The sequence below is a fragment of the Daphnia pulicaria genome, chromosome 9 (assembly GCF_021234035.1).
Source record: "Daphnia pulicaria isolate SC F1-1A chromosome 9, SC_F0-13Bv2, whole genome shotgun sequence".
Taxonomy (NCBI): Eukaryota; Metazoa; Arthropoda; class Branchiopoda; order Diplostraca; family Daphniidae; genus Daphnia; species Daphnia pulicaria.
In genome coordinates, this window is record NC_060921.1 from 1978391 (window position 1) to 1999664 (window position 21274).

Here is a 21274-nt window from a genome sequence, read left to right on the forward strand (position 1 = left end):
CCTGGAATGTGCAAATCTCCCAAATCTCTTCTGCTCAGCACGTGCGTTGAAAAAAATTGAAAAAAAATTGAAAAAGATAAAAAAAAACATCTGAAAGAACTTGTTACAGTTTAAGAAATGTTTTAGTTTGTGAGAAAAACGGCTAAATTTTTAATTGTAAGCAACTTTTTATCGTTTCAATTTGCGTGTCACTTGTGCTGAGTTATATAGTCTTCATCAAAGGGTAAGTAGGCCACTAGGCCTAAACACAACATTTTCTTTTTCCCTTTCATGTCTTTCACATTCATTTCATGATTTTTTTTCATAAGCACTGTTTGGCTTTTCGAAAGGTACTCTCTGTTAGTATGGCCTAGAAATTTACATCCTCCCAATTATTTGTGAATTTATATTGTAGGCTGAATGTATTAACAGCTCACAGAGAACAGCATAGGCTACGTGTGTTCTAGAATATCAACTTATGGAGTAATTTCTAGTGTCATTAATAACCATATGGATCTGGTACGTTTCACGATGAAACTATCAGTGAACTTTTGCGTCCCAACTACTTGATATATATATTGGATTTTAGATCCAGGAATCGCCGAGTTTAGTGACTAGTCAATGCTGAATGCATGACCAACTATTCTTAGAATTCAATTTCACTTACAAAGGGAATTTTCATTGGAGCATATTAAGGCGATCTTGTATTTGACACGCAAGTCCTGCTTTCACGAACATGTAGTCAAGTCATCTCGTTAGGGCGTTCAGTGAACTGTTCATTCGCAAACTAGTTTGATTCCGAATGAATGAATAAATATTTGCATTGATCTCAACCCAGATTTAATATACTTGCAGCTTTATAGGCATACCTTATTAGGTACACCCGTCAGAGATAACCCACTGGAAGTTTACATCGTCAAAGGAAATCCGATTCTTTGCCACTTGTTGAGAAGCTTACCATAAAATTGAAGTTGTTTTTACACGCTCTCTAACTTGTAAGTTCTGTTTTAGACTTCTCTTTGGGTACTGGATCGTGGGTCTTTTCCTCCGAATTCTCATCACTGCATTGCCGCTTGTATTAAACTTTTGCTGACTGAAGGAATCTATTCAACTGCCTATCCACTAATGAAAATCTATTCATTTATTGTTTATTTACAGATGCCATCTGCTTATACTGGAAAGGAAATCAAACCGATCAAATTCTCAGGTAAAAAACAAAGGAACAATTCCCTTGTATGTGGGGTTTACATATGTTCTCCTGCGGGGATCGACAGTGTGTATAGTTGTTCCCTAAATCCATGAAACGAGATCGACGTAATGATCGTTTTCTTGTTCCCCATCGGCCACGACCCGCCCACAGTAACCATCGATCGTCTTTGGAATTCTGGGCGATAACGATCTGGCCTACACACAGGGCACGATACTTATCCTTGGGGTAATTAGTCGCGCACTCTTTCTTTTTGCGAACACATTTTGTCCATTTTCCCTCCTTCCAGATGATCATCAAATTCGGAATTTCCATTTATCATGAAATCTAATTATAAACGTAATTTCCTTTTGAACTGATTAAGTAACTGACTTGTAACTTTTGTCCCAACTCACTACAAGGCTATAACTTTTCCATAACGGAGATTAAAATCAAAGTTCTATATATATTTCTCCACTCTAGGTTGTTTTGTTGTGTCTGCACAGCTGCCATTGATTTTGTTCAATTAGGACCCTGTGAAACCTTTGGAAACACAATGGAACAAGAAAAGATCTTCCATTGTTTGGTTCTACTCAAAGAAGGCTGGAGCACATATTCTCTTTCTGCCCGTCCTCGGGGAAGTGGCCGGTCGTTACGCCAGACGTAATTGTCTGCGTCCAGCTCACTCATGTTCTGTGGCAAATAGAAACCTTGAGACATGCGTTATTCCCACTGGTCCTATTCCTCGGCGCAGCCCCCCGCGATATACTACTGGGCCTACCAAATGTCGGACCAAAGGCACGCAGGTAAAAACTAATAGTCTAATATTCCGTTGATGGGTGTACATTTCAACATTGCTAATCTGTTGACAAGGTCATGACAGGTAGCACGTCAATGTTAATAATCACATTGAAATTGGATTTGGGACCATCCCACGCCAATTACAGTCTTAAAGATGATAGACGCATATGAGTTTATAGAAGGTTAAAGGTAATCTTGCTGCATGATGGCAGTCAAATGACTTTTCTAACCTGTCGTAAGTTTTATTTTGAATTATTTATAGCCCCGCAAAGGAATTAGCGAACAGTATCCATTTTCACTGAATGAGGTTACGTAACATCCTAGTGTAAAAGCCAAACAAAAGCAAGTAATAACTGACTAAAAACAAATTCTTCGAGTCAAATTGGACTATCGATCGAGAAGTAATCGACTCTTTCTTTACGGTGGTTCACTCGTCCAGAAAGTAAATTAGCTTTCTGAAAAGTAAAAAAATTTTGAAAATCCAAGAAAAGTAAGAAAAGATGTGGAAAAAATAAAATGTCTTGAAATATTGTATTTATACGTAAAAATTATAATTGGCGACTCTGCACGGAATTTTTCAGACAAACTCACGAACAACTTAAATTATCTGCATCTCAACTTATCGTACGTACGCATGGCATTCGGAATTCTGCATGCTTTCTGATTGATGAACACCCCCGTATTAAGCCCGAGTTTTCTTTTTATGATCTAGGTATTTCTTAAATATTATGAAATATGTTATGAGTATAGAATTTGTCTGTAAGCAAAGCAAGTTATTGGCATTCAGGAAAAATGAGTCACGCGGTCATTGCAAACACCCTCGCCTAAACTAAATGACTTCAATTGCGATTTCTTTTTCTTATACTACGCTATTTTATCTCACACTTCCTTAATTTCTATGTTGTGCACCTCTTTAGTTTGTGTTTCCCAGCCTAGAAAAAGTAGCTACAACCTTCAGCTTTAAGGCTTCAACGATTAGAAGATGATTCATCAATCTGTGAACAGCAATGTCAGCCTTACAGGACCGAATCAGCAGGCAACAATGTAAGCTAAAACAACTACGACTAAGACAACCATCTCTGCAAAAATTGAAGATGGATGAACTCTAAAAAGGCACTGTTTGTCAAGTATGAGCAATATGAATTGAGATTTTCTCATTTTCTTGAAGTTTTTCACTCGTATAAAGAGTCGACCACCCCTCGCTATTGATCCACGTGTGTGCCACCTAAACCTGCTGCCACGAATTGACACACGACACTCGGGTTCCATTCGTTTCTTTCATTTTTTGACGGCAGCTAGCGTTTGTTTTGTTTGACTGGCGATATTCGATTTCTTTCCCCTAGGGCTGGGTTTTCTGTTACCTGCGTGCTATCTGTTACACCTGATTCTACGCCACTGCGCGCCTGTGTGTGTGTTTTTCCTGTGTGTACACTGCGCCATGATAACATCTCAATTCCCTATTTTCTTTTGTCATATGAAAATCTTTTCCATACCGCGAGTTCACTTTTCCCTACTTTGAATGACACATTCTCTTTTCAACGTTTTAATTGTCTCTCTCTGACAATAACAGTCTCTTCTTTATTCAGGTATTTTTCTTTTATTTCCCCGTGAGCAGCCTGCGCGTCGTGTGTGGCTGTGGTGTGGTGTAAGATTACTTATCTCTCCTGCTGCGAAAACATGGCGCAGCGTATTGCATTACCAATCAAGCTAATTGCTCGAGCCCTAGCCGACCGGAACACACAGGGCTTGGGACATGCACGGGCTCCCAGGCGTATAAACCCCTCCAGCCGGATGGTCTACAATTGACTACGAAATGAGGTAAGCCGAGTCAGAAGTTAAAAAAAAAAAACATCCGTCCTGCTGAGTAAGGGGCTGACAACTTGTACAGGAGCCTATAGTATACAAGTACCAGCAGTAACAGTAGTAGTAGTAGCGTTTGTGGACCGCAATTTATAATCTTGAATGAGGATATTATTCACTCTGGATTAGGAAGAAGCCATCCGTGATGAATGACACCCCCAAGGCGGAAGAAGGGACTGCTTGCAGCTCTACACACGGAGTCATTCGATCTGCTATTATTCATCATTTCCGAGACTTCCAGCTGGGCGCTGGGAAGTCAAGTTGAAGAGACTTTTGGCCAAGAAGCACGTGAATACCGTTTGTGTGTGTGTGTTTTTTGGCCAACGGCCTTTGAAACGCTACTAGATGGCTCTGACTTTTGGCCAGTAAAAGGAGCCGGGCCTTTTTCCACCCGGAATCCCAAAAATGGGTTGCACACTCTTCGTGATATAGACGGGTGAATCCGCTACGAGCTCCCGTCAGTTGCATACGTGCCGTCCTCACGGTCTGTTACATTGCCCGGCTGCCCACTCAGCAGGTCTTCCCTTTAGCAAACCTCCTGGTTTGGTTATTCGTGTCTGGCATTTCCAATTTGCGCAACAAACACAACAACAATTTTATCTGGAAACAGCCAGCAACTCATTTTGCAGTTTCTTTGGCTCTGTGCGGATGCTGGATGGCATCTTGTGGATTAGGTGCATCCGCCACCGTCAGCGCTCAGTTTACCATCGTCCAACCGGCCTCAACATGTCACCGCTCGTCTTCGTCTTGCTCTTCTTCACCGTTACAGGTAAATTAAAACACATTTTCTTTCTCTTTGTTGAGCTGTTTGTTGCTAGTGGCCGAGAGATTTTTTTCGTTTATCCTGTTTTGATAATCGGTCACGGCCGCCCAAAAGTTGTGGCGGGACTTGATGAGATCTTCAATCCTCTTGTCCCTCCAGGGCGTGATGTTGTGGTTGTGTTAGTATATAAAGGCACGCGCTATTTTTGAGGCGCTGGTCGTGTCCGATTGGGTCAAATCGTTCGTGACAAGAAGCCAAAAACGATATTCTTTTTGACGACATTAGTGTGGCGATTTTATTTATAATAGTTTTTAGAGGGTCCCCCATGGGGTTTTTTAAAAAGATCTGTTGGGCTCAGTCACCCGAAAAAAGAGATTTTGTTTAATTGCTTTGCCATCTTCTCATTACCGCTGCTCTTCCGTTTTATATATTTTTTCCTTTTCTTAATTGTCGATTTTGATGTATCAAAAGAAAAGAAGAAGGACGATGGGGAAGAGTAACATAAAAAGAAAAAAGGGAAATGTATAATGTTAAAGCAATATAGGACGTGTGCTATTAAGGAACCGGGGCTTTCCGCCAGAACTCTACCAACTCCCTTGTACTTTTTCTTATTTTGTTCTTTTTTTTTTAATTTCTGGTTTTTCAATTTCTGAGATGAATTGACTTTGAAGGATCGCGAAAAAACGGAATCGATTTGTCCAATTCGATCGTTTTGTCGGTTGGGACGGGGGGGGTAGTAAGAGTTTTGTCAGGTATAAAAGATGAAGTGGACCAGAGAATATATCTCCGGTACATTCCCACAAAATGGTAAGGGGGAGATTGACGTCCATTTGCGAGAGAGAATCTTTCAAGAAGAAGAAGGGTTAGGGGGGAGAGCTCAGAAAAGCAATTATTTATGATGATTAGATGCTCGGTGACTCCTGGACTCTACTCTCTCCTGGCATCAACCCGAATAGGGAAAAGGCACAAAATTCAATGACTCATCGATTAATCGATACACTTCTTTTTTTATTATTATGATTTTCTCCGCCATTATTCTTTATTTCCTTCGGGCTAGAGTCAAATGTGTAAGAACCCGAATTATTATATTTCTGTTCGCTCTGACGTCGTCCACCAAAGTCTCCCGACAGAACAATTTTTTCTCCTTTAATATTCCAGACTTTTTAACACGCAAGTCCCGAGCTCGGCTGACAGGCGTGTACATGTCGTCGGTCTAAATGTACGAAAAAACCTGTCTCCTTTTCTTTCCCTCGATATTCAAATCTGGTTTTATGCGTTATAGGCCTCGCAATCTTCTCTTCTCTTTTGGGTTGCCATTCAAGTCTTAATGTCAAGTAAACCCGCACACAGGAGCTGCTGCTACTTTTGCTGTTGTGTTACCCTTCCGGTTTGTAACTAGAAAAGGAAAATTTCTTTGGCACACGATGCGATGTGACGGGCCATGTTTCCAACTTCCTGATGTCGCTCCGATGTCACGCGAATGGGCATTGGGTTTGGTGGAGGCCAGCAGCAGAGAAAGAAGCTGGGGACGAAACAAATCGCCAACCGTCTTGATGGATGATACATGTAGCGTCGCTCTCTGACTTTTGCCCGGCTCCTGTCGTCCACCAGCCGCAGAGTTGTCTTCATCTGCCGTGTGCGTTCCCTCCTTGACTACTTGGGCCCCGCAACTCTGCTGCCGCTGCTGCTGCTGCTGCTGTGCGGATAATTAACTACCACGGCCATACGATCCGTCAGGGAGTGCCGATTAATGAAGGGTAGTGTGTCTCTCTCCGTCTTTGCTGCTGCTGCCTCCCCCCTACTTCCTATTGTATTGTTCGCCATATACGTCGTTATGTTGTGTAGTGGAAGGGTGGGGGGATGTGAGGAGGAACTCTGGGAGTTTTATAGCGTGTCTATGGGCCCCTCTACTCGAACGAGTCACGTGACTCTCATTAAAGAAGCTTTGTACTCTCTCCATCGACTTGTATCTCTCTCGGCCCGGCTGGCTTGACTATACATGTTAGCCTCCCATCAACTGCAGCAGACCGCCAAACAGCTAAAAGCGTCTTTGGTACATGTACGCTTAATAGATGCTCCTCCTCTGTATGTACAGTATACGCATAGTTAAATATAGTACCTATCGATTAGCCCCAATGGGTGGAGAAGGGAGGGTAGGATCCAGCCCGGGTTCAAGTTGGTCCAAAGTTTTGGGGCTGAAAAGAAACCGGTTGATCCAGGGACCGAGGCAGAGAGATCAAACGGATCCTCTTTGATCACTTACCATTGATGATTGATCCCCCCATTTGCGTCTGATTCTCCTTGGTAACGATAATAAAAGAAGAAGAAGAATAAACTGGACATTGTCCGGTCTCCTCCACGATCGGCGTCTCGATCAAGTGGGTGGCTGGGCTCTTTAAGTTGTTGTGTGTTAGTTATCAAAGATGTTGGCGGGGCAATCGGGCACGTCAGAGTCTGTTCAATTAAGTGTCTCTACCCAACTCACACAGGAGAGAGAAGGAGTGAACACACTGGAGCAGCAGAGCGAGTTTACCTAGGCAACCGGCGTTGACGGGATCGTCTTCTTTTAAAAAAAAAAGGCTTTTTCCTACCCGTGTGCACGCGTGCGTCGCCCGAGAGTGCTGCAGCGGTCCCCCCCTCTCTAAGTCCAGGAGAGTTTTCAGCCGTAGAAAATCCAGCACAACAAGGAGAGAAGAAAAAGCTTTTTCATAAAAAAGCTCCTGGTGAGGGAGTCCCCCAAGTCCGCCGTTCGTGACGGGATTGATCAATATCGGCCGCTCACCCACTGCGAATGTCTCGGTCGTCTACACGGGGAAACGGGCATCCACCTTGTCTTGTGCAACTCTTTGACACACACAAAAGAAAAAAGGAAATAGTTCTTTCTCTCTCTCTCTCCTTGGGGTCCGTGTAAATTTCCTGGAACTTTCTGGAAAAAGTTTGGGATTGGCGCCCATTCTCTCTCCGGTGTATTGTCATATTGCTCGTGACGTTGTTGTTGTTGGGTTGAAAACGGCAGGATATCGTGTGTTGTTGACTTGTCTTATATTTTTTTCATTTTCGTTCCAGGTAATGTTCCAGCGGTTTGTGGGAGTGTCAGCGGCGTGACGGATTCGGGTCCGATGCTCCAAATTGTGGAAATGCGTGTGCCGTCGGTGGTGGAAGACGGGTCGGCCACGTCCGTCATCCTCGACTGCGACTACGTCCTGCGCTCGGCCGACAAGAAATCGGAGCTGGTGGTCCAGTGGTACTTCCAGAACGGTTCCAGTCCCGTCTACCAGTGGATTCCAGGGAAAAGGCCGCAGGATCTCGGCGTGCTCAAGGGCCGGCTCAATCTCGACTACCGGGCCTCCAACGATCCGCACAAGCGGCACAGGGCACTCGAAATCCTCAAGCCCACTTACGAGCTGAGTGGCGTTTATCGCTGCAAAGTCGCCACCGTCGAAGAGGAGGCCGTCGCCGCCCGCACCATGATCGTCTACAGTAAAACTAAAAACTAATTTTACATCATTTTATTCTTAATAGTTTGATGCGCCATTTTGGTATTCGGGGTAGTAGTAGTAGACGATACTCCTTTTTGAATAATCATCATCAGATACACACTGCGCAAATGATGCAGCAGCAGCCATAATGGTGTATAGAGAGATGTAAACTATTAAGGGCAAACTCCCCGAGCATCATCCATCTAACTGCGTAAGCCCCAGACTGTGTAAAACGGCGGTAGCCTCTCTCGGGAGCTTTATAGATGAGAGATGTAGGGCGTAGCAGCTGTTGGCTTTCCTTTGACACGAAATGGTTGAGGACCGTCTCTCTCTCTCTCCGTCCGGATGAAAAATATTGGCTCACTTCCACATATCTACATAGTCTCTATGTGTGTGTCGCCATCTCGGCTTCTACGGTAGGAGGGGCGTGGTGTAGAGAGTTTGAAAGAGTATTCAAGTAGAGATATTGAAGAAAAACTGGTAGTATGAAAGATGAATCCGAAAATGGGAGTAGAGGATTTCTATATGCATTGTAGAGGGCGGGTGATTCACCGACTCTTCCGGCCGTAGGACTACTAGGAGGCCGGACCGTTCATCATTTGATTTTATTATTTTCTCCTACGTGTAACCCAACATCTTGTTATTTTTTTGACGGGGTAATGTTTTCAATTTCCAGTTTGGTTTTTATTGTGTGTTAGCACGGGGAAGAGTTTCAGATTGAAATGAATCAAGTTATTGCACATATATTCCGCCGGATGACAAAGTATATTGCAGGGATAAGCCAAAATGTACGAAAAGAAAAAGGATAAGGAAATGATAAAAGAATTTGTAGAAGAGAAATGAGACACGGAAAGAAAAAAAAAAAGGGAAAAAATGAGGAAAACAGATGGCAAGGACAGATCCACCCAGTATATCGTCCATCATCTTCTTTTACTGCTGCTGCTCCTGCTGCCTTTGCCCTGGGGCTCCCAACATCATCATCGATGTGCTGGATTTTGTTGGAAATGCGCAACTTTTTTTTTTTTTTTTGGGGGGGGGGGTTATTCTGCGTCGAGGCAGCGGGAATTTCCATTTACATTAGTCCGTTTTTTTCCAATAAGTCTCGTCTAATTTATTGGATAATTAAACTAATGAGACTAAATAACAATTAATTATTTATCTTTTTTTATTTTTTCATCAGCTCCGGCCCGGAATCTGGAAATATGGCACCAGAAAATGTCGTTCGACGCTGTCAATGTCACATGCCGAGTTGAAGGAATTTCGCCCAGGCCCAAACTTCAGCTCTACCGCGGAGACCGTCCCGGGTACGTTCCATTTCAATAATGAGTTTATACCTCAATATGACGTAACTCTTTGCTGCCATCATCATCATCAGAATGATGACAATAATGTCTTTGATTATGATTGCTTCTTCCTTCCCTTGTCGTTCTTTTTTTACTGGTAAGATATGGATGGAATCGATCTTTTGGGCGTGGACGGATCACCACCCATATGGATAGGGGGGTATTGGGTCGGTGTGGTTTTTTTCTTTCTGGGGTGGGGTTTTTAGGCGATAGATCGTCCATCACTTGTCGTTTTGGTCGTCGTCCACGTTGGCCCCATCGCTCGCTTCTATTCTATCTGCGGGGGCACCGCTGGCGATGATGGGCCAACTCCGATTCATCTTACTTAACTCTTTGACTGTCTTTCGGAGAGGGTGGTGTGTGTCTGTATGTGTGGTGCTTTGCTGGCCGCGGTTTATTTCTCCTATTTTTAACGTCGCCTCCCCAAAACTTCTTTTTTTCTTCTTCCTCTATTGTTATTAAGGAGCTCGCCGGGTCGTTTCCTCAAGACTTTGTCTTTTTTTTTCCTTTTTTTGATTAATCGAACTCTCTCCCTAGAAATAAAAAAGACACTTTTCTGTGTGTGCGGATGTCCTTCCGCCATTATACACACGGCTCGCCAGTCTTCCATCTATCCGATTGGCGATATTTATTGTATTTGAGGAAACTGAAGACCCCCACCCGAACATTCTCCCACCTGGAGAGATGCTGCCGATGGTTAATAATACCTGTTATTTCTTCCGCACTCGAGGCTGATGGAATCTGTCGATATTTTTAGTCTGCGTCGTGATGGATTTTTTTGCTCCGCGGAGAGTAAAAGTGGCGCAACTGCTGCCGCCGGCAGTGTGTGTGTGTGTGTGTGTTGGCCCAGGTGACGAAATCCCATCTCCGTTCTTGTCCTAGCCTCTGGATTGATGTCTACTCTGGCGTAATAAACTCGTTTGCTGGCCTCTTTTGCACCACCTCTATTTAGGCGGCTGTAGGGTTCGACCCGGCGTCCAATCTATAAAAAGTGCGGATGGAGGAATTGCTGGAGCAAGCTCTCCCTCCCCCCTTGAGCTAAAAAGTGGATGGATATCGACGGGGTGGGTGGGTCCCGAGTCATCGACAAAAGAGTTAGAGCCCGGGCCGGAGGAGACTTATCTAGTCCACCATCCATCGAACGATCAAAAGAGAGAAGATATTGAAAAGTTTTTGGGTGGTTTTTATTTTCTATTATTATTTGATTGTGTGTGAATAATTGAAAAGACTGGAGAAACTGATTTGATTTTGGTCGGGTAAATTTTGTATCTATCCAGGGTGGAGATGGACGGAATGCCTGCCGAAGTGGTGAATCGACGCGGACTCTACGACGTGACACTCTACCGGGTCGTCCACGACCGCTCACTCCGCCAGGAGACGATTTTCGAGTGCGTCTTGTCCATTCCGGCCACGCAGTATCAAATCGCTCGGAGACTCATTTACTATCCAGGTCCCGTTTTATTTTCTTATTATTCAATTTTCTTTCTATCGACATTTTTTGGTTAGTGGGTCGAGTAGAGTGCTGGAGGCCTATTCCGTAAACGTTGATCGATTCCGGCCGCATTTTCTTATCCATTTTCCCTTTTTTTATTTATTATTATTCCCCCGAAACCAAAATCCAATACGCGCTGTGCGTTTCTGGTGGTCGATTTTGTAACCGGGATTCTAATTTTCCTCCTTTTAACCGTTTTGCCCGTCCCAGAATAAATAGACAGAGAAGTAAAAAGGGCAACTGCAGTTCGTAGAAATTTGGGTAATTTGAAAAATTGAATATTTCCCGCCCGTCGTAAATGAATCACCTCTCATCCACCCTGTCAGAAAAAGGGGAGGGACTTAATTGAATCCCGACGACGTTCACTTTGCGACCCGTTTTTTCGTTCGTTCGTTCGTTTGTGAAAAAAAAAATGGCCGGAAAAAAGATTCAAAGTTTTTTGGGAAGATTGGCTCCCAAAACTAAATCGAAGCCCTTTCTGTCGCGGTTTCTTTATCAAATTCTTGAACAAAATTGGATCGATATCAACAACCTATTCACAGACATTTCCGATATAGTCGACAACAACCCCCCAAAAAAAGTTGCCTTGGCTGCTGGTTCACACACGCACAAGGCTAGGGTGGGCGTGGTCTGGGCTTGAAACCAAAAATTTCTCTATCCAAGAAAGAAAGACAAGTAAAAGTTTCTATCACGGTGTCATTGTTTTTCATGAACAAATGAAACCACACGTCGATCGATCAAAATGATAACAATTATACTCTTCGTGGTGGTGAGGTGGATTTTTGATTATTCCGATTTATTCAAGCCCATTCTTTGATTGAGACTTTTGATACTTCATAAAATCGTGGGAGAGAAGAAATGAAGATGGGGAATGGTGACCGAGGTAAAAGGGGGGAAATGGTGAAAGGGGAGGCCGTTCCTATTCTTTGTCGAGATTCTTTTTTTTATTTTATTATTATTTTATGAAGAGAGAGCCATTTGATGTGCGCTTCCATCATCCTCTGAGCAGCCATTCAAGCTATATCACTTACCGTGGAGAGATCGGACCGTGAAGCACAACCTCTTTTGATCATTAATTCAACCCAAAAGGAGATTTCTTCTTCCCTCTTTTTATTTTCTTGTGTGCCTGTGTGTTTGCTATAACCTAAAGAAAGAGAGAAAACTTTGGAAGGAAGAAAAAGAGCAAAGGAGAAACTACTACTTCTACTGCTGCTAGGGGTTCGTTTTTAAAAACTGCACCACTGCACTCGCCGTCGTTTTTCAATTTTAAATGTCAACATCCCGAACGTCTTTTTACCCACCCCACTCATAGTTTCTCATTTGAATGACAAATTGAAAATTATTCACCTCGCGGGGAGTGTCAAACGTCTGGGAGTTATTGCCGGCGGTTCTTTTGTGAATTTTAATTTTTTTGTGTGTGATTGGATTTTTTTTAAATGTTTCTCCCATTGCATTTTATGACGGCTGCAATATGATTGTCATTTTAATTTTTTAAAATTTTCGTCTGTACAGGTCCGGCGCCTATCCGGAGTAGCAGCAGTAGCAGCAGCAGTATAAGTTCAGGTAAACGTTTTGGAAATTGAAAATTGTGGGACTTTTCTTTTTCTTGTTTGGTCGGTCAAACGTCTAGACATTTGCCCGCCCTCGAGCACACAGCGAATAATAGCTCCATCCCCGCTAGGTCTACACATTGCAAGTTGACTCGCGGTACTTTGCGTCTACCTATTGTGTACGAATATTCGCGTAAGGCTCCGTACGGAATTGACCCCCACCAACCGCCATTGTGTGTGTGTGCGCCGGTCGACTTTTTTTTCATTCCAGCGTCGCCCGTTATTTTCCCCTCACAAATAACCGCCAACGGGGCGCCCAACACACGGCTGGCCCAGCCCAGCATACTCGGCGATCGATGAATCCGTGTGTTGTTTGATCAAACATTCCCTCTCTCTCTCTCCACAGCAAAGCGCATTCACGACGATCGGCAGGCAGCAAAGTCTCTCGTTCGTCTTTTTATTTTATTTTCTATTTAGTTTTTCCCCCAAGCTCTAGCTCCGGTTGTTTGTTACTTTTGAAATAGTGGAGCCAACAAGAAAATGATGACCACCCAGTATATAAACCCAAGACAGTTGCCCCTCTATAGGGTTGAAAAAAGAATGGGGGATATAAGGAAACATAGAAAAGGAATGTTTATGTGTGTGTGTGTTTGGTGGATAGGAGAGAAGCTCTCGACCAAAATTTTGGCTACTACTGACTGGCGGCTGCTGGGGTAGGTACCTACAAGCAATATTAACTATCGATCGGTGCATTTGCTGGGCGGACAGAAGAAGAAAGAAATTCTCCTTGGCAAATAGTAAAAAAGGAATTTCAGTTTCTCTCTCTCACTTTGAATAAGAGAAACAAGACTGTGCTAGACTAGACTATCGTATCAACTCTAATGCGTCTAGTGAGTTTGCATGCCGGCCCCGTATGCTCGTTCAACGTCTGCTGGCGTGTGTCGTTTATTGTTGTCGCTATTGTCACCAGAGTGACTGACTTGTTTGTTTGTCTCATTTCCCTACAACACGGACCCCAAAAACAATGAACAGAAAACGATAGATCGATACGACACTGGAGAGTAGAGAAGACGTGAACTGAATCGGATCGTTTGCCCCTCGTGTCAGCTTATTCCGTCACCATTTTGTGTTTTCAATTTAAATAAGAAAAAAGGGGGGATAGAATAAGGGAGACGTTAATTTAACACGAGATCAAGTCAAGAGTTGTTTTTCTCTTTTTTTGAGCGATGCAGACTAATTTGAATTCTTGTTGTTTGTCTTGTGTGTCGTGCGAAACAGCCAACCGAAATCTTCACTTTGCCGACGCATCCAGCATCTGGATGAATGGTCGACTACTTCTTCTTCTGCTTGTCCTTTCTTCGTCTGTCGGCAAACTCTTCTTCTAGTCTCCCCTCATTACCATGACAACAACACCCTCGTCCTCCCAAAAAAGAAACAGCATCGGCAGCAGAAGAAGAAGAAGAAGAAGAAAAGCTTTTTCTTTTTTCTCCTGTCGAGAGAAAAGAGGGAGAGAAACAGCCGCATCCGCGCCGGATGGATGGATGAAAAAGAATGGCGTGGAGGAATCAAACAAAAGAGAGTAGCAGCAGAAAACCGGATAGATCGTGTTAATCCCCTCTTCGCGTGTTTCCTTTCTCTCTCTATTATCTTCAGTCCCGTTTCTCTTTATTTTATTTTATTTTATTTTATTTTATTCTTTTGGCGGATGGGAAAGAATAAGAAAAGAATGGAAACAAAGAATCCAACTTGGGATTATATATGGGCAAATGCGCTGACTATGGGGTTAGACACACAAAAAAAGCCCACGGCGGTGACGTCATGTACATAATTCAAGTGTGTATGTGTGTGAGAGTGTGCGAATTTCATGTGGCAGAACGGTGTCAGATGGGTATCACCAATTTCCATATTGGCGAAATCTAAACACAAATTAAGCGACAAACATTTTGAGTTCCAACATTTAGTCCGGCTGTTATTATTTCATGCGATTTTGTGTGTGACGGGAGAAACCTGATGTCATGTATAGTCTGGCAAGTGTATACGTAGTGTGTATCGTTTGCATTATGAAAAGGTTATTGGGCCATCATTTTCGCCCGGCGCGAATCCCCCCCATCCGTTTTTTTAGTTTCACGTCCAGCAGCCCGGCCGCTCGCGTGTTGGTATCTTCACTCGGACGATCTTAATCCTTGTTGGCATTTCCCCATCCAATCTGTTGTATATAAAATGACGTATATTTCCACCTGATTGGGTTTTTCTTCCATCAATTCTAGTCATCAATGTCGACATGAAATTGTGTCATTCGTTTTCAGATTTTTCTTTAAATTTTATTTCTTCAAAGTTTGGCCGCCATTTTTTTATTTTCTTTTTCTTGCATTAGCTAATCGGTCTGTCTGTCTGTCTGTCTCTACTCCCGACTTGTCTGTGTTGAGAATATCTCCCTCAACCCTTTCGTTTCTTTCTTTGTTTCTTTCCATCCTCCCACGGGAGTCGCTCACGGACGCAGCCACGAGATGAGACCCGCACGCCAAAGTCATGCACGCATCTTATTTTAATGAAAAGGGAGAAACCACGCCACCGTGAATATGGCAATAACACACAAACAAATAAATAAAGGGGGGGGATAGCATTATAAGCAAGTTGCCCGGGTGGAAATAGTAGAGTACAAAAATGTGTAGAGAAATGCGTCTGGCTGGCTGTGTCAATCCATCCATCCATGGCATCTCTCTTTCTCTCGTTTTGAGTACATTTGTAGAGATCCGGAAGGAACTTTTTGTGCGCGCTTAAACCCCCCCACCCCCTGCTGGCGTTTGAATCGTTTGAATTACGCGCGCTCCCACCACCACCACCACTCAAAAAAACAGAATTTGTCGACCCCTTCCATCCATCCGTGTGGATTCATCCATTCATTTTCATCAGTCGAAAGTGCGTAAATGTTTCTCGTCCTTTCTTGTTGTGTGATGACAGCCGAGCTCCCTGGGATTTATTGACACGCACGGCCCAGTAAACTTGATGCAACAACCGCCCCCTAAATGTCTCTCTTTGTGTTCCCGCTGGGCTTTCTTTTTAATTTCATTGGGTTATCCAAACGATTTGACGATTTACTTATATACTGGTCTCTCTCTATACGTACCCAATAACCAGTTGCCGGGGGGGTCGGTTTAATCCGATTACATTTATGCAGTTGTGATTTTATTTATTATTTTTTGGGCGGTGCTGGAACGTCCCCTGGATGCGATTTTCTTGTGACACAATGTCTCCCTTCTCCTCCCCCATCTTTCTCCCAAGTTAAATATTCGTGTGTGATGTGCAATGTGTACATATTCAGTGATGCGAAGAAAATAATGTTTCCAACATCTCTGCCGGATGATAACGTCAAATACAAAATAACAGGAAAACATGTACACTAACAACTTTGGTGGGAAAAAGTTCATTTTATTATTTCGAATTTGATTTTTTTTTTCTTTTAGGTTTTTTTTAAATTTTAATTCAATTCGGACTCGGAAACACACGAAGAAAAGAAACACAAACATTTTTTGGGTTTTTTAATTGGATTAAAGTTAATGTTTTATTTTATCGTTTTTCGCTTCGTGTTGTCTTATTGTTTCTTCTTCTTTTATTTTATTTTTGTTGAGAAATTCTTGTACTTGTAATTTGTTCGACCGAGTTTCTCTCTCCTCTAGGTCGAAATCCAATAAAGAAGAATCCCCCGGATTGCAGCACATACACTACGGCCGGATATTGTGCTTACACGCACTCGCCGAGGAGGAGGTACTCCAGGCTAAAACAAAACAAAACAAGTCAACTTCGCAATTCAATAACAAAAGGTAATAAAATACTTCCCTCGTCTAATATCATTTCTTCTTATTTAACCAAAAAAGGGGGAAAATCCAATTTGACTTTATTTCTATTTTCTTTCTTGTTTATTCTATAAAAAATAGGAACCAAACAGAAAAAATGTCGCCACATTCTTCCGGCTGCCCGGTAGGATCGTCTGCCTGGAAGGAGAGATTTCGACTGGCGGTAAGTATGGCGACTCTCTCCTTATGTCATCCGTGTTAAGACACTAAATAGGGGCGGCCAACAATCGTCGACATGTGACAGAATAGAGAGCAAGACTCTATGCATGTAGAATCGGCCCGACGTCTACAGTTTGTGAGCGATAAGCCACTAAACATAGAGAGGGGGGACCCATGTCCATTACATCACGGTAGGAGCCTAGCCGTCTAGCCCTCCCCAAGTCGAAAGGAGCCAAGAAATAGGAGGGGAGAGAGAGAATGTGTTAAAGGGTTAGCAAACTGTAAATAGGAGATAGTGAGTGAGGAGTACCATAGAAGAAATCCAGCTGCACACTGGCGTGTCGGACCGATTGGGAAAAAGAGACACGAGACTTGGCACACAAAAGTGTGTCCTCCGGCTCAGTCTCCCCTATTTGGATTTCGTGTGTAACATGGGCAATGGATGGACAATGATTTCAACAAGCGTAGAGAAAGAGAAACGAAAGAGTCAATGTCTTTTTGGGTGGTGGCTAAAGGATTTCTTCCATCTTTCTTTTGTATTTGTGTGCCGGCCGGTAATAATAGCCGGGCGTCACGGCACTAGTCGATATACTACTCGAGTCACACACACACACATTGTTGTTGTTGTTGTTGTTGATAGCTCTTTTGTTGTTCTCCCATTTTCTATAGCTGGCGGGAGTGTGTGCTGCAACCGATCCACGGCGCCTCTTGTTCAGTTGTTGTTGTTGTTGTCTGCCCATCTGTTTGGCGTCGCTCAGCCTATATAAAGATACTCGCACTTTTATCGAAACAGATTTCGCCAAGTTTGTTTGCAAGTCCCAAAAAATGTTTGGAGAGAGAAACAACATTAAGGAAGGAATTGAAAAAATAGTAGGACTCGATGCGAGAAAAAATCCAAACGCATCGAAATGATCCGATAAGCGTCGTGTGTGTTTGTTGGCATCGAGCCGTGTGTGCTGCCGAGTAAATCAAGTTAGCCCCCCCCCCCCCTACCAGCAGCAGTATGGCATACAGATCGTTCTCTCTCTGTATAGTCTAGCGCTATCTGTAGAAAAAAGATCCTTTTTGCTCCTCCGTAGTCGTGTGTGTGTGTATGCACATCCGCTTTGCAAACACTTTTGAGGGGGAAAATCCCGCCGATTCGATCCTTAGTCGTCGTATATTTGTAGACTAGAACGAAAATCCTTGCTCTTATTCGTCGTTTTGCCCGAGATCCTTAAGTGGGAAATAGGGTGCAGTACATTTTACTAATAATAAGCGGCTTATCCTAAATATCAAATCATTTGAATTGCCCCGCCCAGCTGGTATGTAATGCGTAATAGATGGGAGTCGACCGATTCCGGTTGAATTTTTCATTTTCTTTGCCCGCAGGATTTTTCTTTTACGGGCCAACGATCACAGCAGCAGCTCATCGTCACTCTGTAAAGGTGGCGATGACAGGGTCTCTATGCTTCCCCCCACTAGTCAATAGAGACATAAAAAGGAGATCCTGCTAGAAGTATATAGTCATCATTCCGGCCCGCCGTCGTATTAAATATACGACTGGTCGGGATGGTTGTGAGTGGCAAACAAAAACACAAGGGGTTGTATATAAGTTTGTGTGTGTGTATTTCTCTCTGTGTGTGGGAAGCCAAGGAGGAATTGTGAGAGAAAAAAAAATATCAAAAGGGGTGGAGGAAAATAGATCCGCGTGCGGATTATTCCGGCTCTGAGAACCTGATAAAAACAGCCTTTTTCAATTCTTTTGTTTTGTTTTGTTTGTGTTTGTGTTTACACACTTCACGCTGGATTTATTAGCTATAACAGAGAGTCTCTCTGCATATACACACAAAGGATCGATCCTTATTTTTATTTTTATTCCTCCCCCATATGCTCGATGGGTACCAACTCGTTTGGTCGAAAGAAAAAGAAATAAAAATGGACGTCCGTCTGCGAATGCGGACACTTTGTATCTCTGGGTAACAGGCCTCTTGAAACGTGTCGCCAAAGTCATGTGCCGTACGTGCCACTCACGGGTGTTCGGACTTAATATTATATACATACATAAGGATCGGGGGTGGGCAGGACAATCTCGAGCATCACCGTGGTAACCGCCTCGAGAGCTGGTCGTTCCAGAGTTCAAGAGATTCGGAAAACTCGGCGAAAAAATAATTCTGACGAACCTTTTTTCGTTTTCTTCCGGTGAAAAGTGGTCGTTATATTTTTCCTCCGGATGATGATTATTTTTTTAATGAGCTCACTAAATTTGGTTATGTTTTATTTAAAAAAAAATAGTTACTCGAGAGAGAGAGAGAAAAAGTGTCGGCTGTTTTGATTGTGTCCAAGCGGATGAGGCGGAGGCGTTCAAAGTAGTTGTTATAATTTTATTTCCTGAATCCAGGGAGATGTATAATTTTGACTTGAACTTGAACAGCTGGTGAATAGCCTAGTTGGCTTGATTATTGATCTTGTATTGTATACGACGAGAAGATTTGATGGGCCAAAGTATTGTGCTCAAAGATGAGACGAGCACTTAGCGAAATGACTTTGGTTTATGCCCTCCCCCACCCCGCTAGCCAAATCATTTGGCTGATGGATAAACATGTTGCCAGGGGGGTTTTCTGTCTCTATTCACCTGCGTCACTATTCTTAAATCCTACAGTTGCGCTCCCGTCAAATATATCAAACGTCGAAACATTTCTGGGTCTTCCAAAATATGCGATGGACGATTGAATATCAGTCGAGAAAACCCTTGCTGGGAAATTGTAGGCCATCCGATACACGCCATGCCATTCAAGCCTTTTTCTTTTTTCAAATCCTTTTTGGATTCCAACAGATTTGCAATGGGCCAGCGATGGGCCAGATGCGAAAATCACCAGCTGATGAATTAGCGCTCACGTCATATAGTTCAGATATATTTCTACGCAATCTCAACAGTTTAAAAATAAGGCTTCCAATAGAGAAATAGAGAGAGAAGAATGGCCTGGATGGATCGTCTATCCTCTTCCCAGCAGAGCGGATTATCAATCCGGCCAGCCCTACCCAAAAAAAAAGAAGAAACTCGATCGATTTTATTTTTTTAGATTCTCTCATCATGGCTAGAAGGGGAAAGAGGGGTTTGATTCTTCTGATTTTTGTGTGTGTGTGTTATACTCTATATATACTAGTGTGTACACTATAGCTGTTGGCTGGCAGTCAACTCCTGACGACCCTGCTGCGCTTATCAGATGGGAGGCAACGAAAAAAGGAGAAACTACTATACTACCACTGCTGCTGCTGGGCTGGGCTGGCCCTATAAGGGAATGAAACGAAAGATTAAGGATTGCTTCTTCCATACCCTTTTCTCCAGCCGTTAGCTCATCGCCCACGCCTTCCCCTAGCCAGCCCGTCGACAACAAAACTCGCCCATAGTCTATACATTTTCCTCCCCAGCAGCAGCAGCAGACTAATATACATGTACACATTACAGTCGAAACTGTAAACAAACAAGCCCGAGAGAGAAGTTCCCGATGCCCTTTTACAAACAAGAATTCAAGACTGGCACACACACACCCGCTTTTTATAATGAAAACTGATTTCAAATTTTCGTAATGAATGTTTCGGTTGTTGTCGGAAAACCTCGAGCTGTGCTCTAATCTAATTTGCGCCAGATCCAAAGAAACAAAACAACCCAAAAGAGCAGCAACAGCAAAGTTCTATATACGCCCGTGTGTGTGTGTGTGTGTAGGCTGCGCATTGATTTCCTCTTTTTCATTTCCGGTGAAATTGCGATTCGAGTTTTTCTTTTGTTTCGCTTAAACCTCATGCAATCGATCACAAGTAGGATTTCTCGTCTAGATTTTTGATGCGTCATCCATCGCCTTGTATATTTCTTATTTTCTTCTTTTTTCTTCTTCCGGTTTGGGCTGCAGTGACAACAACAACAGTAGAACAACTTATCCCTTATTATTTATGTTATTTTAGGCGGCCGCCGGTCAGCACTCAGCACATATGTGACCGTCAGTGCCTTTAAACGCGGAAAACTGCCGAGATTGGATGGAAACTGCTGCTGGACTGGGTCTTCCTTCGCCCCATCTTGATTACAGCCGCCCAGCAGCTGAAATGATTCTCTCTCCTGGAAATAATTCAGACAGAGTGGTGGAACAGGCAATGCACCCCCCCCGTTACGAAAAAAAAGGGAAAAGAACAGCAGCAGCAGCACAAGTCGGCGGACGGACCGGGTTAATTCATCTCTTTCGCCCGTCGGTCCATTAACAGTAAGCGCCCGGCTCTTTTCTCTCTTTCTCTCTTGCATCTTCCGTACAGATGGTTCCTTCTTCTTCTTTCGCATTCTTTTAAAAACAAACAAAAACAAAACAAAATAATTCTATCCCATGGAAAACCAAATGCGCAGAAATAATAAAATAAGAGATGTATAACTTTCTATTCGACGAGATTAAGTATTTATTTTATTTTTTTATTTGTAGGAAAATAATCCGCTGGATAAAACAACAACATTCCGGTCTGCTCCGACTATTACCGACCGTCAAACGATATGAACGGTGTTGCGGCGGCTATTAGACGCGCTGTTTTTATATGTTGGGCGCTCACGCGTAATATCGGTGGAAAAAAAGACTCTTGATGGATGGTGCGGAGGAGCCCGGCCTTTCAAAATCGTCTGTCCAGCTGATGGCCCGGTCATGGGAGCGGCTGGTTTTATTTCGCCTTTGGGGTCTTTCCCGCCGCCGCTCTCGCTATACTGCACTCAGAGTATAATACACGGGAGTAGGAACACACACCACGCCCATTTGATCGTCAGTGAGTGCTTGCTGCGGATTACTTCTCCATAT

The 21274-nt window shown here is 43.3% G+C and overlaps 2 protein-coding genes across 2 annotated transcripts in view; one reads left to right on the forward strand and one right to left on the reverse strand.

Annotated features, from left to right (window-relative positions):
* The window catches only part of LOC124312897, a 309861-nt gene that overhangs the window by 260261 nt on the left and 28326 nt on the right, over positions 1-21274 (reverse strand). The gene's annotated exons all lie outside the window — the stretch shown is intronic.
* On the forward strand, positions 78-20702 carry LOC124313198. Its single transcript, XM_046777990.1, has 15 exons — positions 78-223; positions 1138-1186; positions 1649-1971; positions 2039-2155; positions 2229-2456; positions 2548-2678; positions 2884-3784; positions 3956-4595; positions 7656-8069; positions 9249-9372; positions 10689-10861; positions 12416-12466; positions 16131-16274; positions 16389-16470; positions 20409-20702. The coding sequence occupies exons 8-14, from the start codon at positions 4475-4477 to the stop codon at positions 16433-16435; spliced, it is 1074 nt and encodes a 357-aa protein (XP_046633946.1). The 5' UTR covers positions 78-223; positions 1138-1186; positions 1649-1971; positions 2039-2155; positions 2229-2456; positions 2548-2678; positions 2884-3784; positions 3956-4474; the 3' UTR covers positions 16436-16470; positions 20409-20702.

Excerpts from the sequence above, each read along its gene's own strand:
- LOC124313198 (XM_046777990.1), top strand. The coding sequence starts at position 4,475 with ATGCTGGATGGCATCTTGTGGATTAGGTGCATCCGCCACCGTCAGCGC. Across the intron at positions 8,070-9,248 it reads CCGCACCATGATCGTCTACA|CTCCGGCCCGGAATCTGGAA; the intron begins GTAAAACTAAAA and ends TTTTTTCATCAG. Across the intron at positions 10,862-12,415 it reads GAGACTCATTTACTATCCAG|GTCCGGCGCCTATCCGGAGT; the intron begins GTCCCGTTTTAT and ends TCGTCTGTACAG.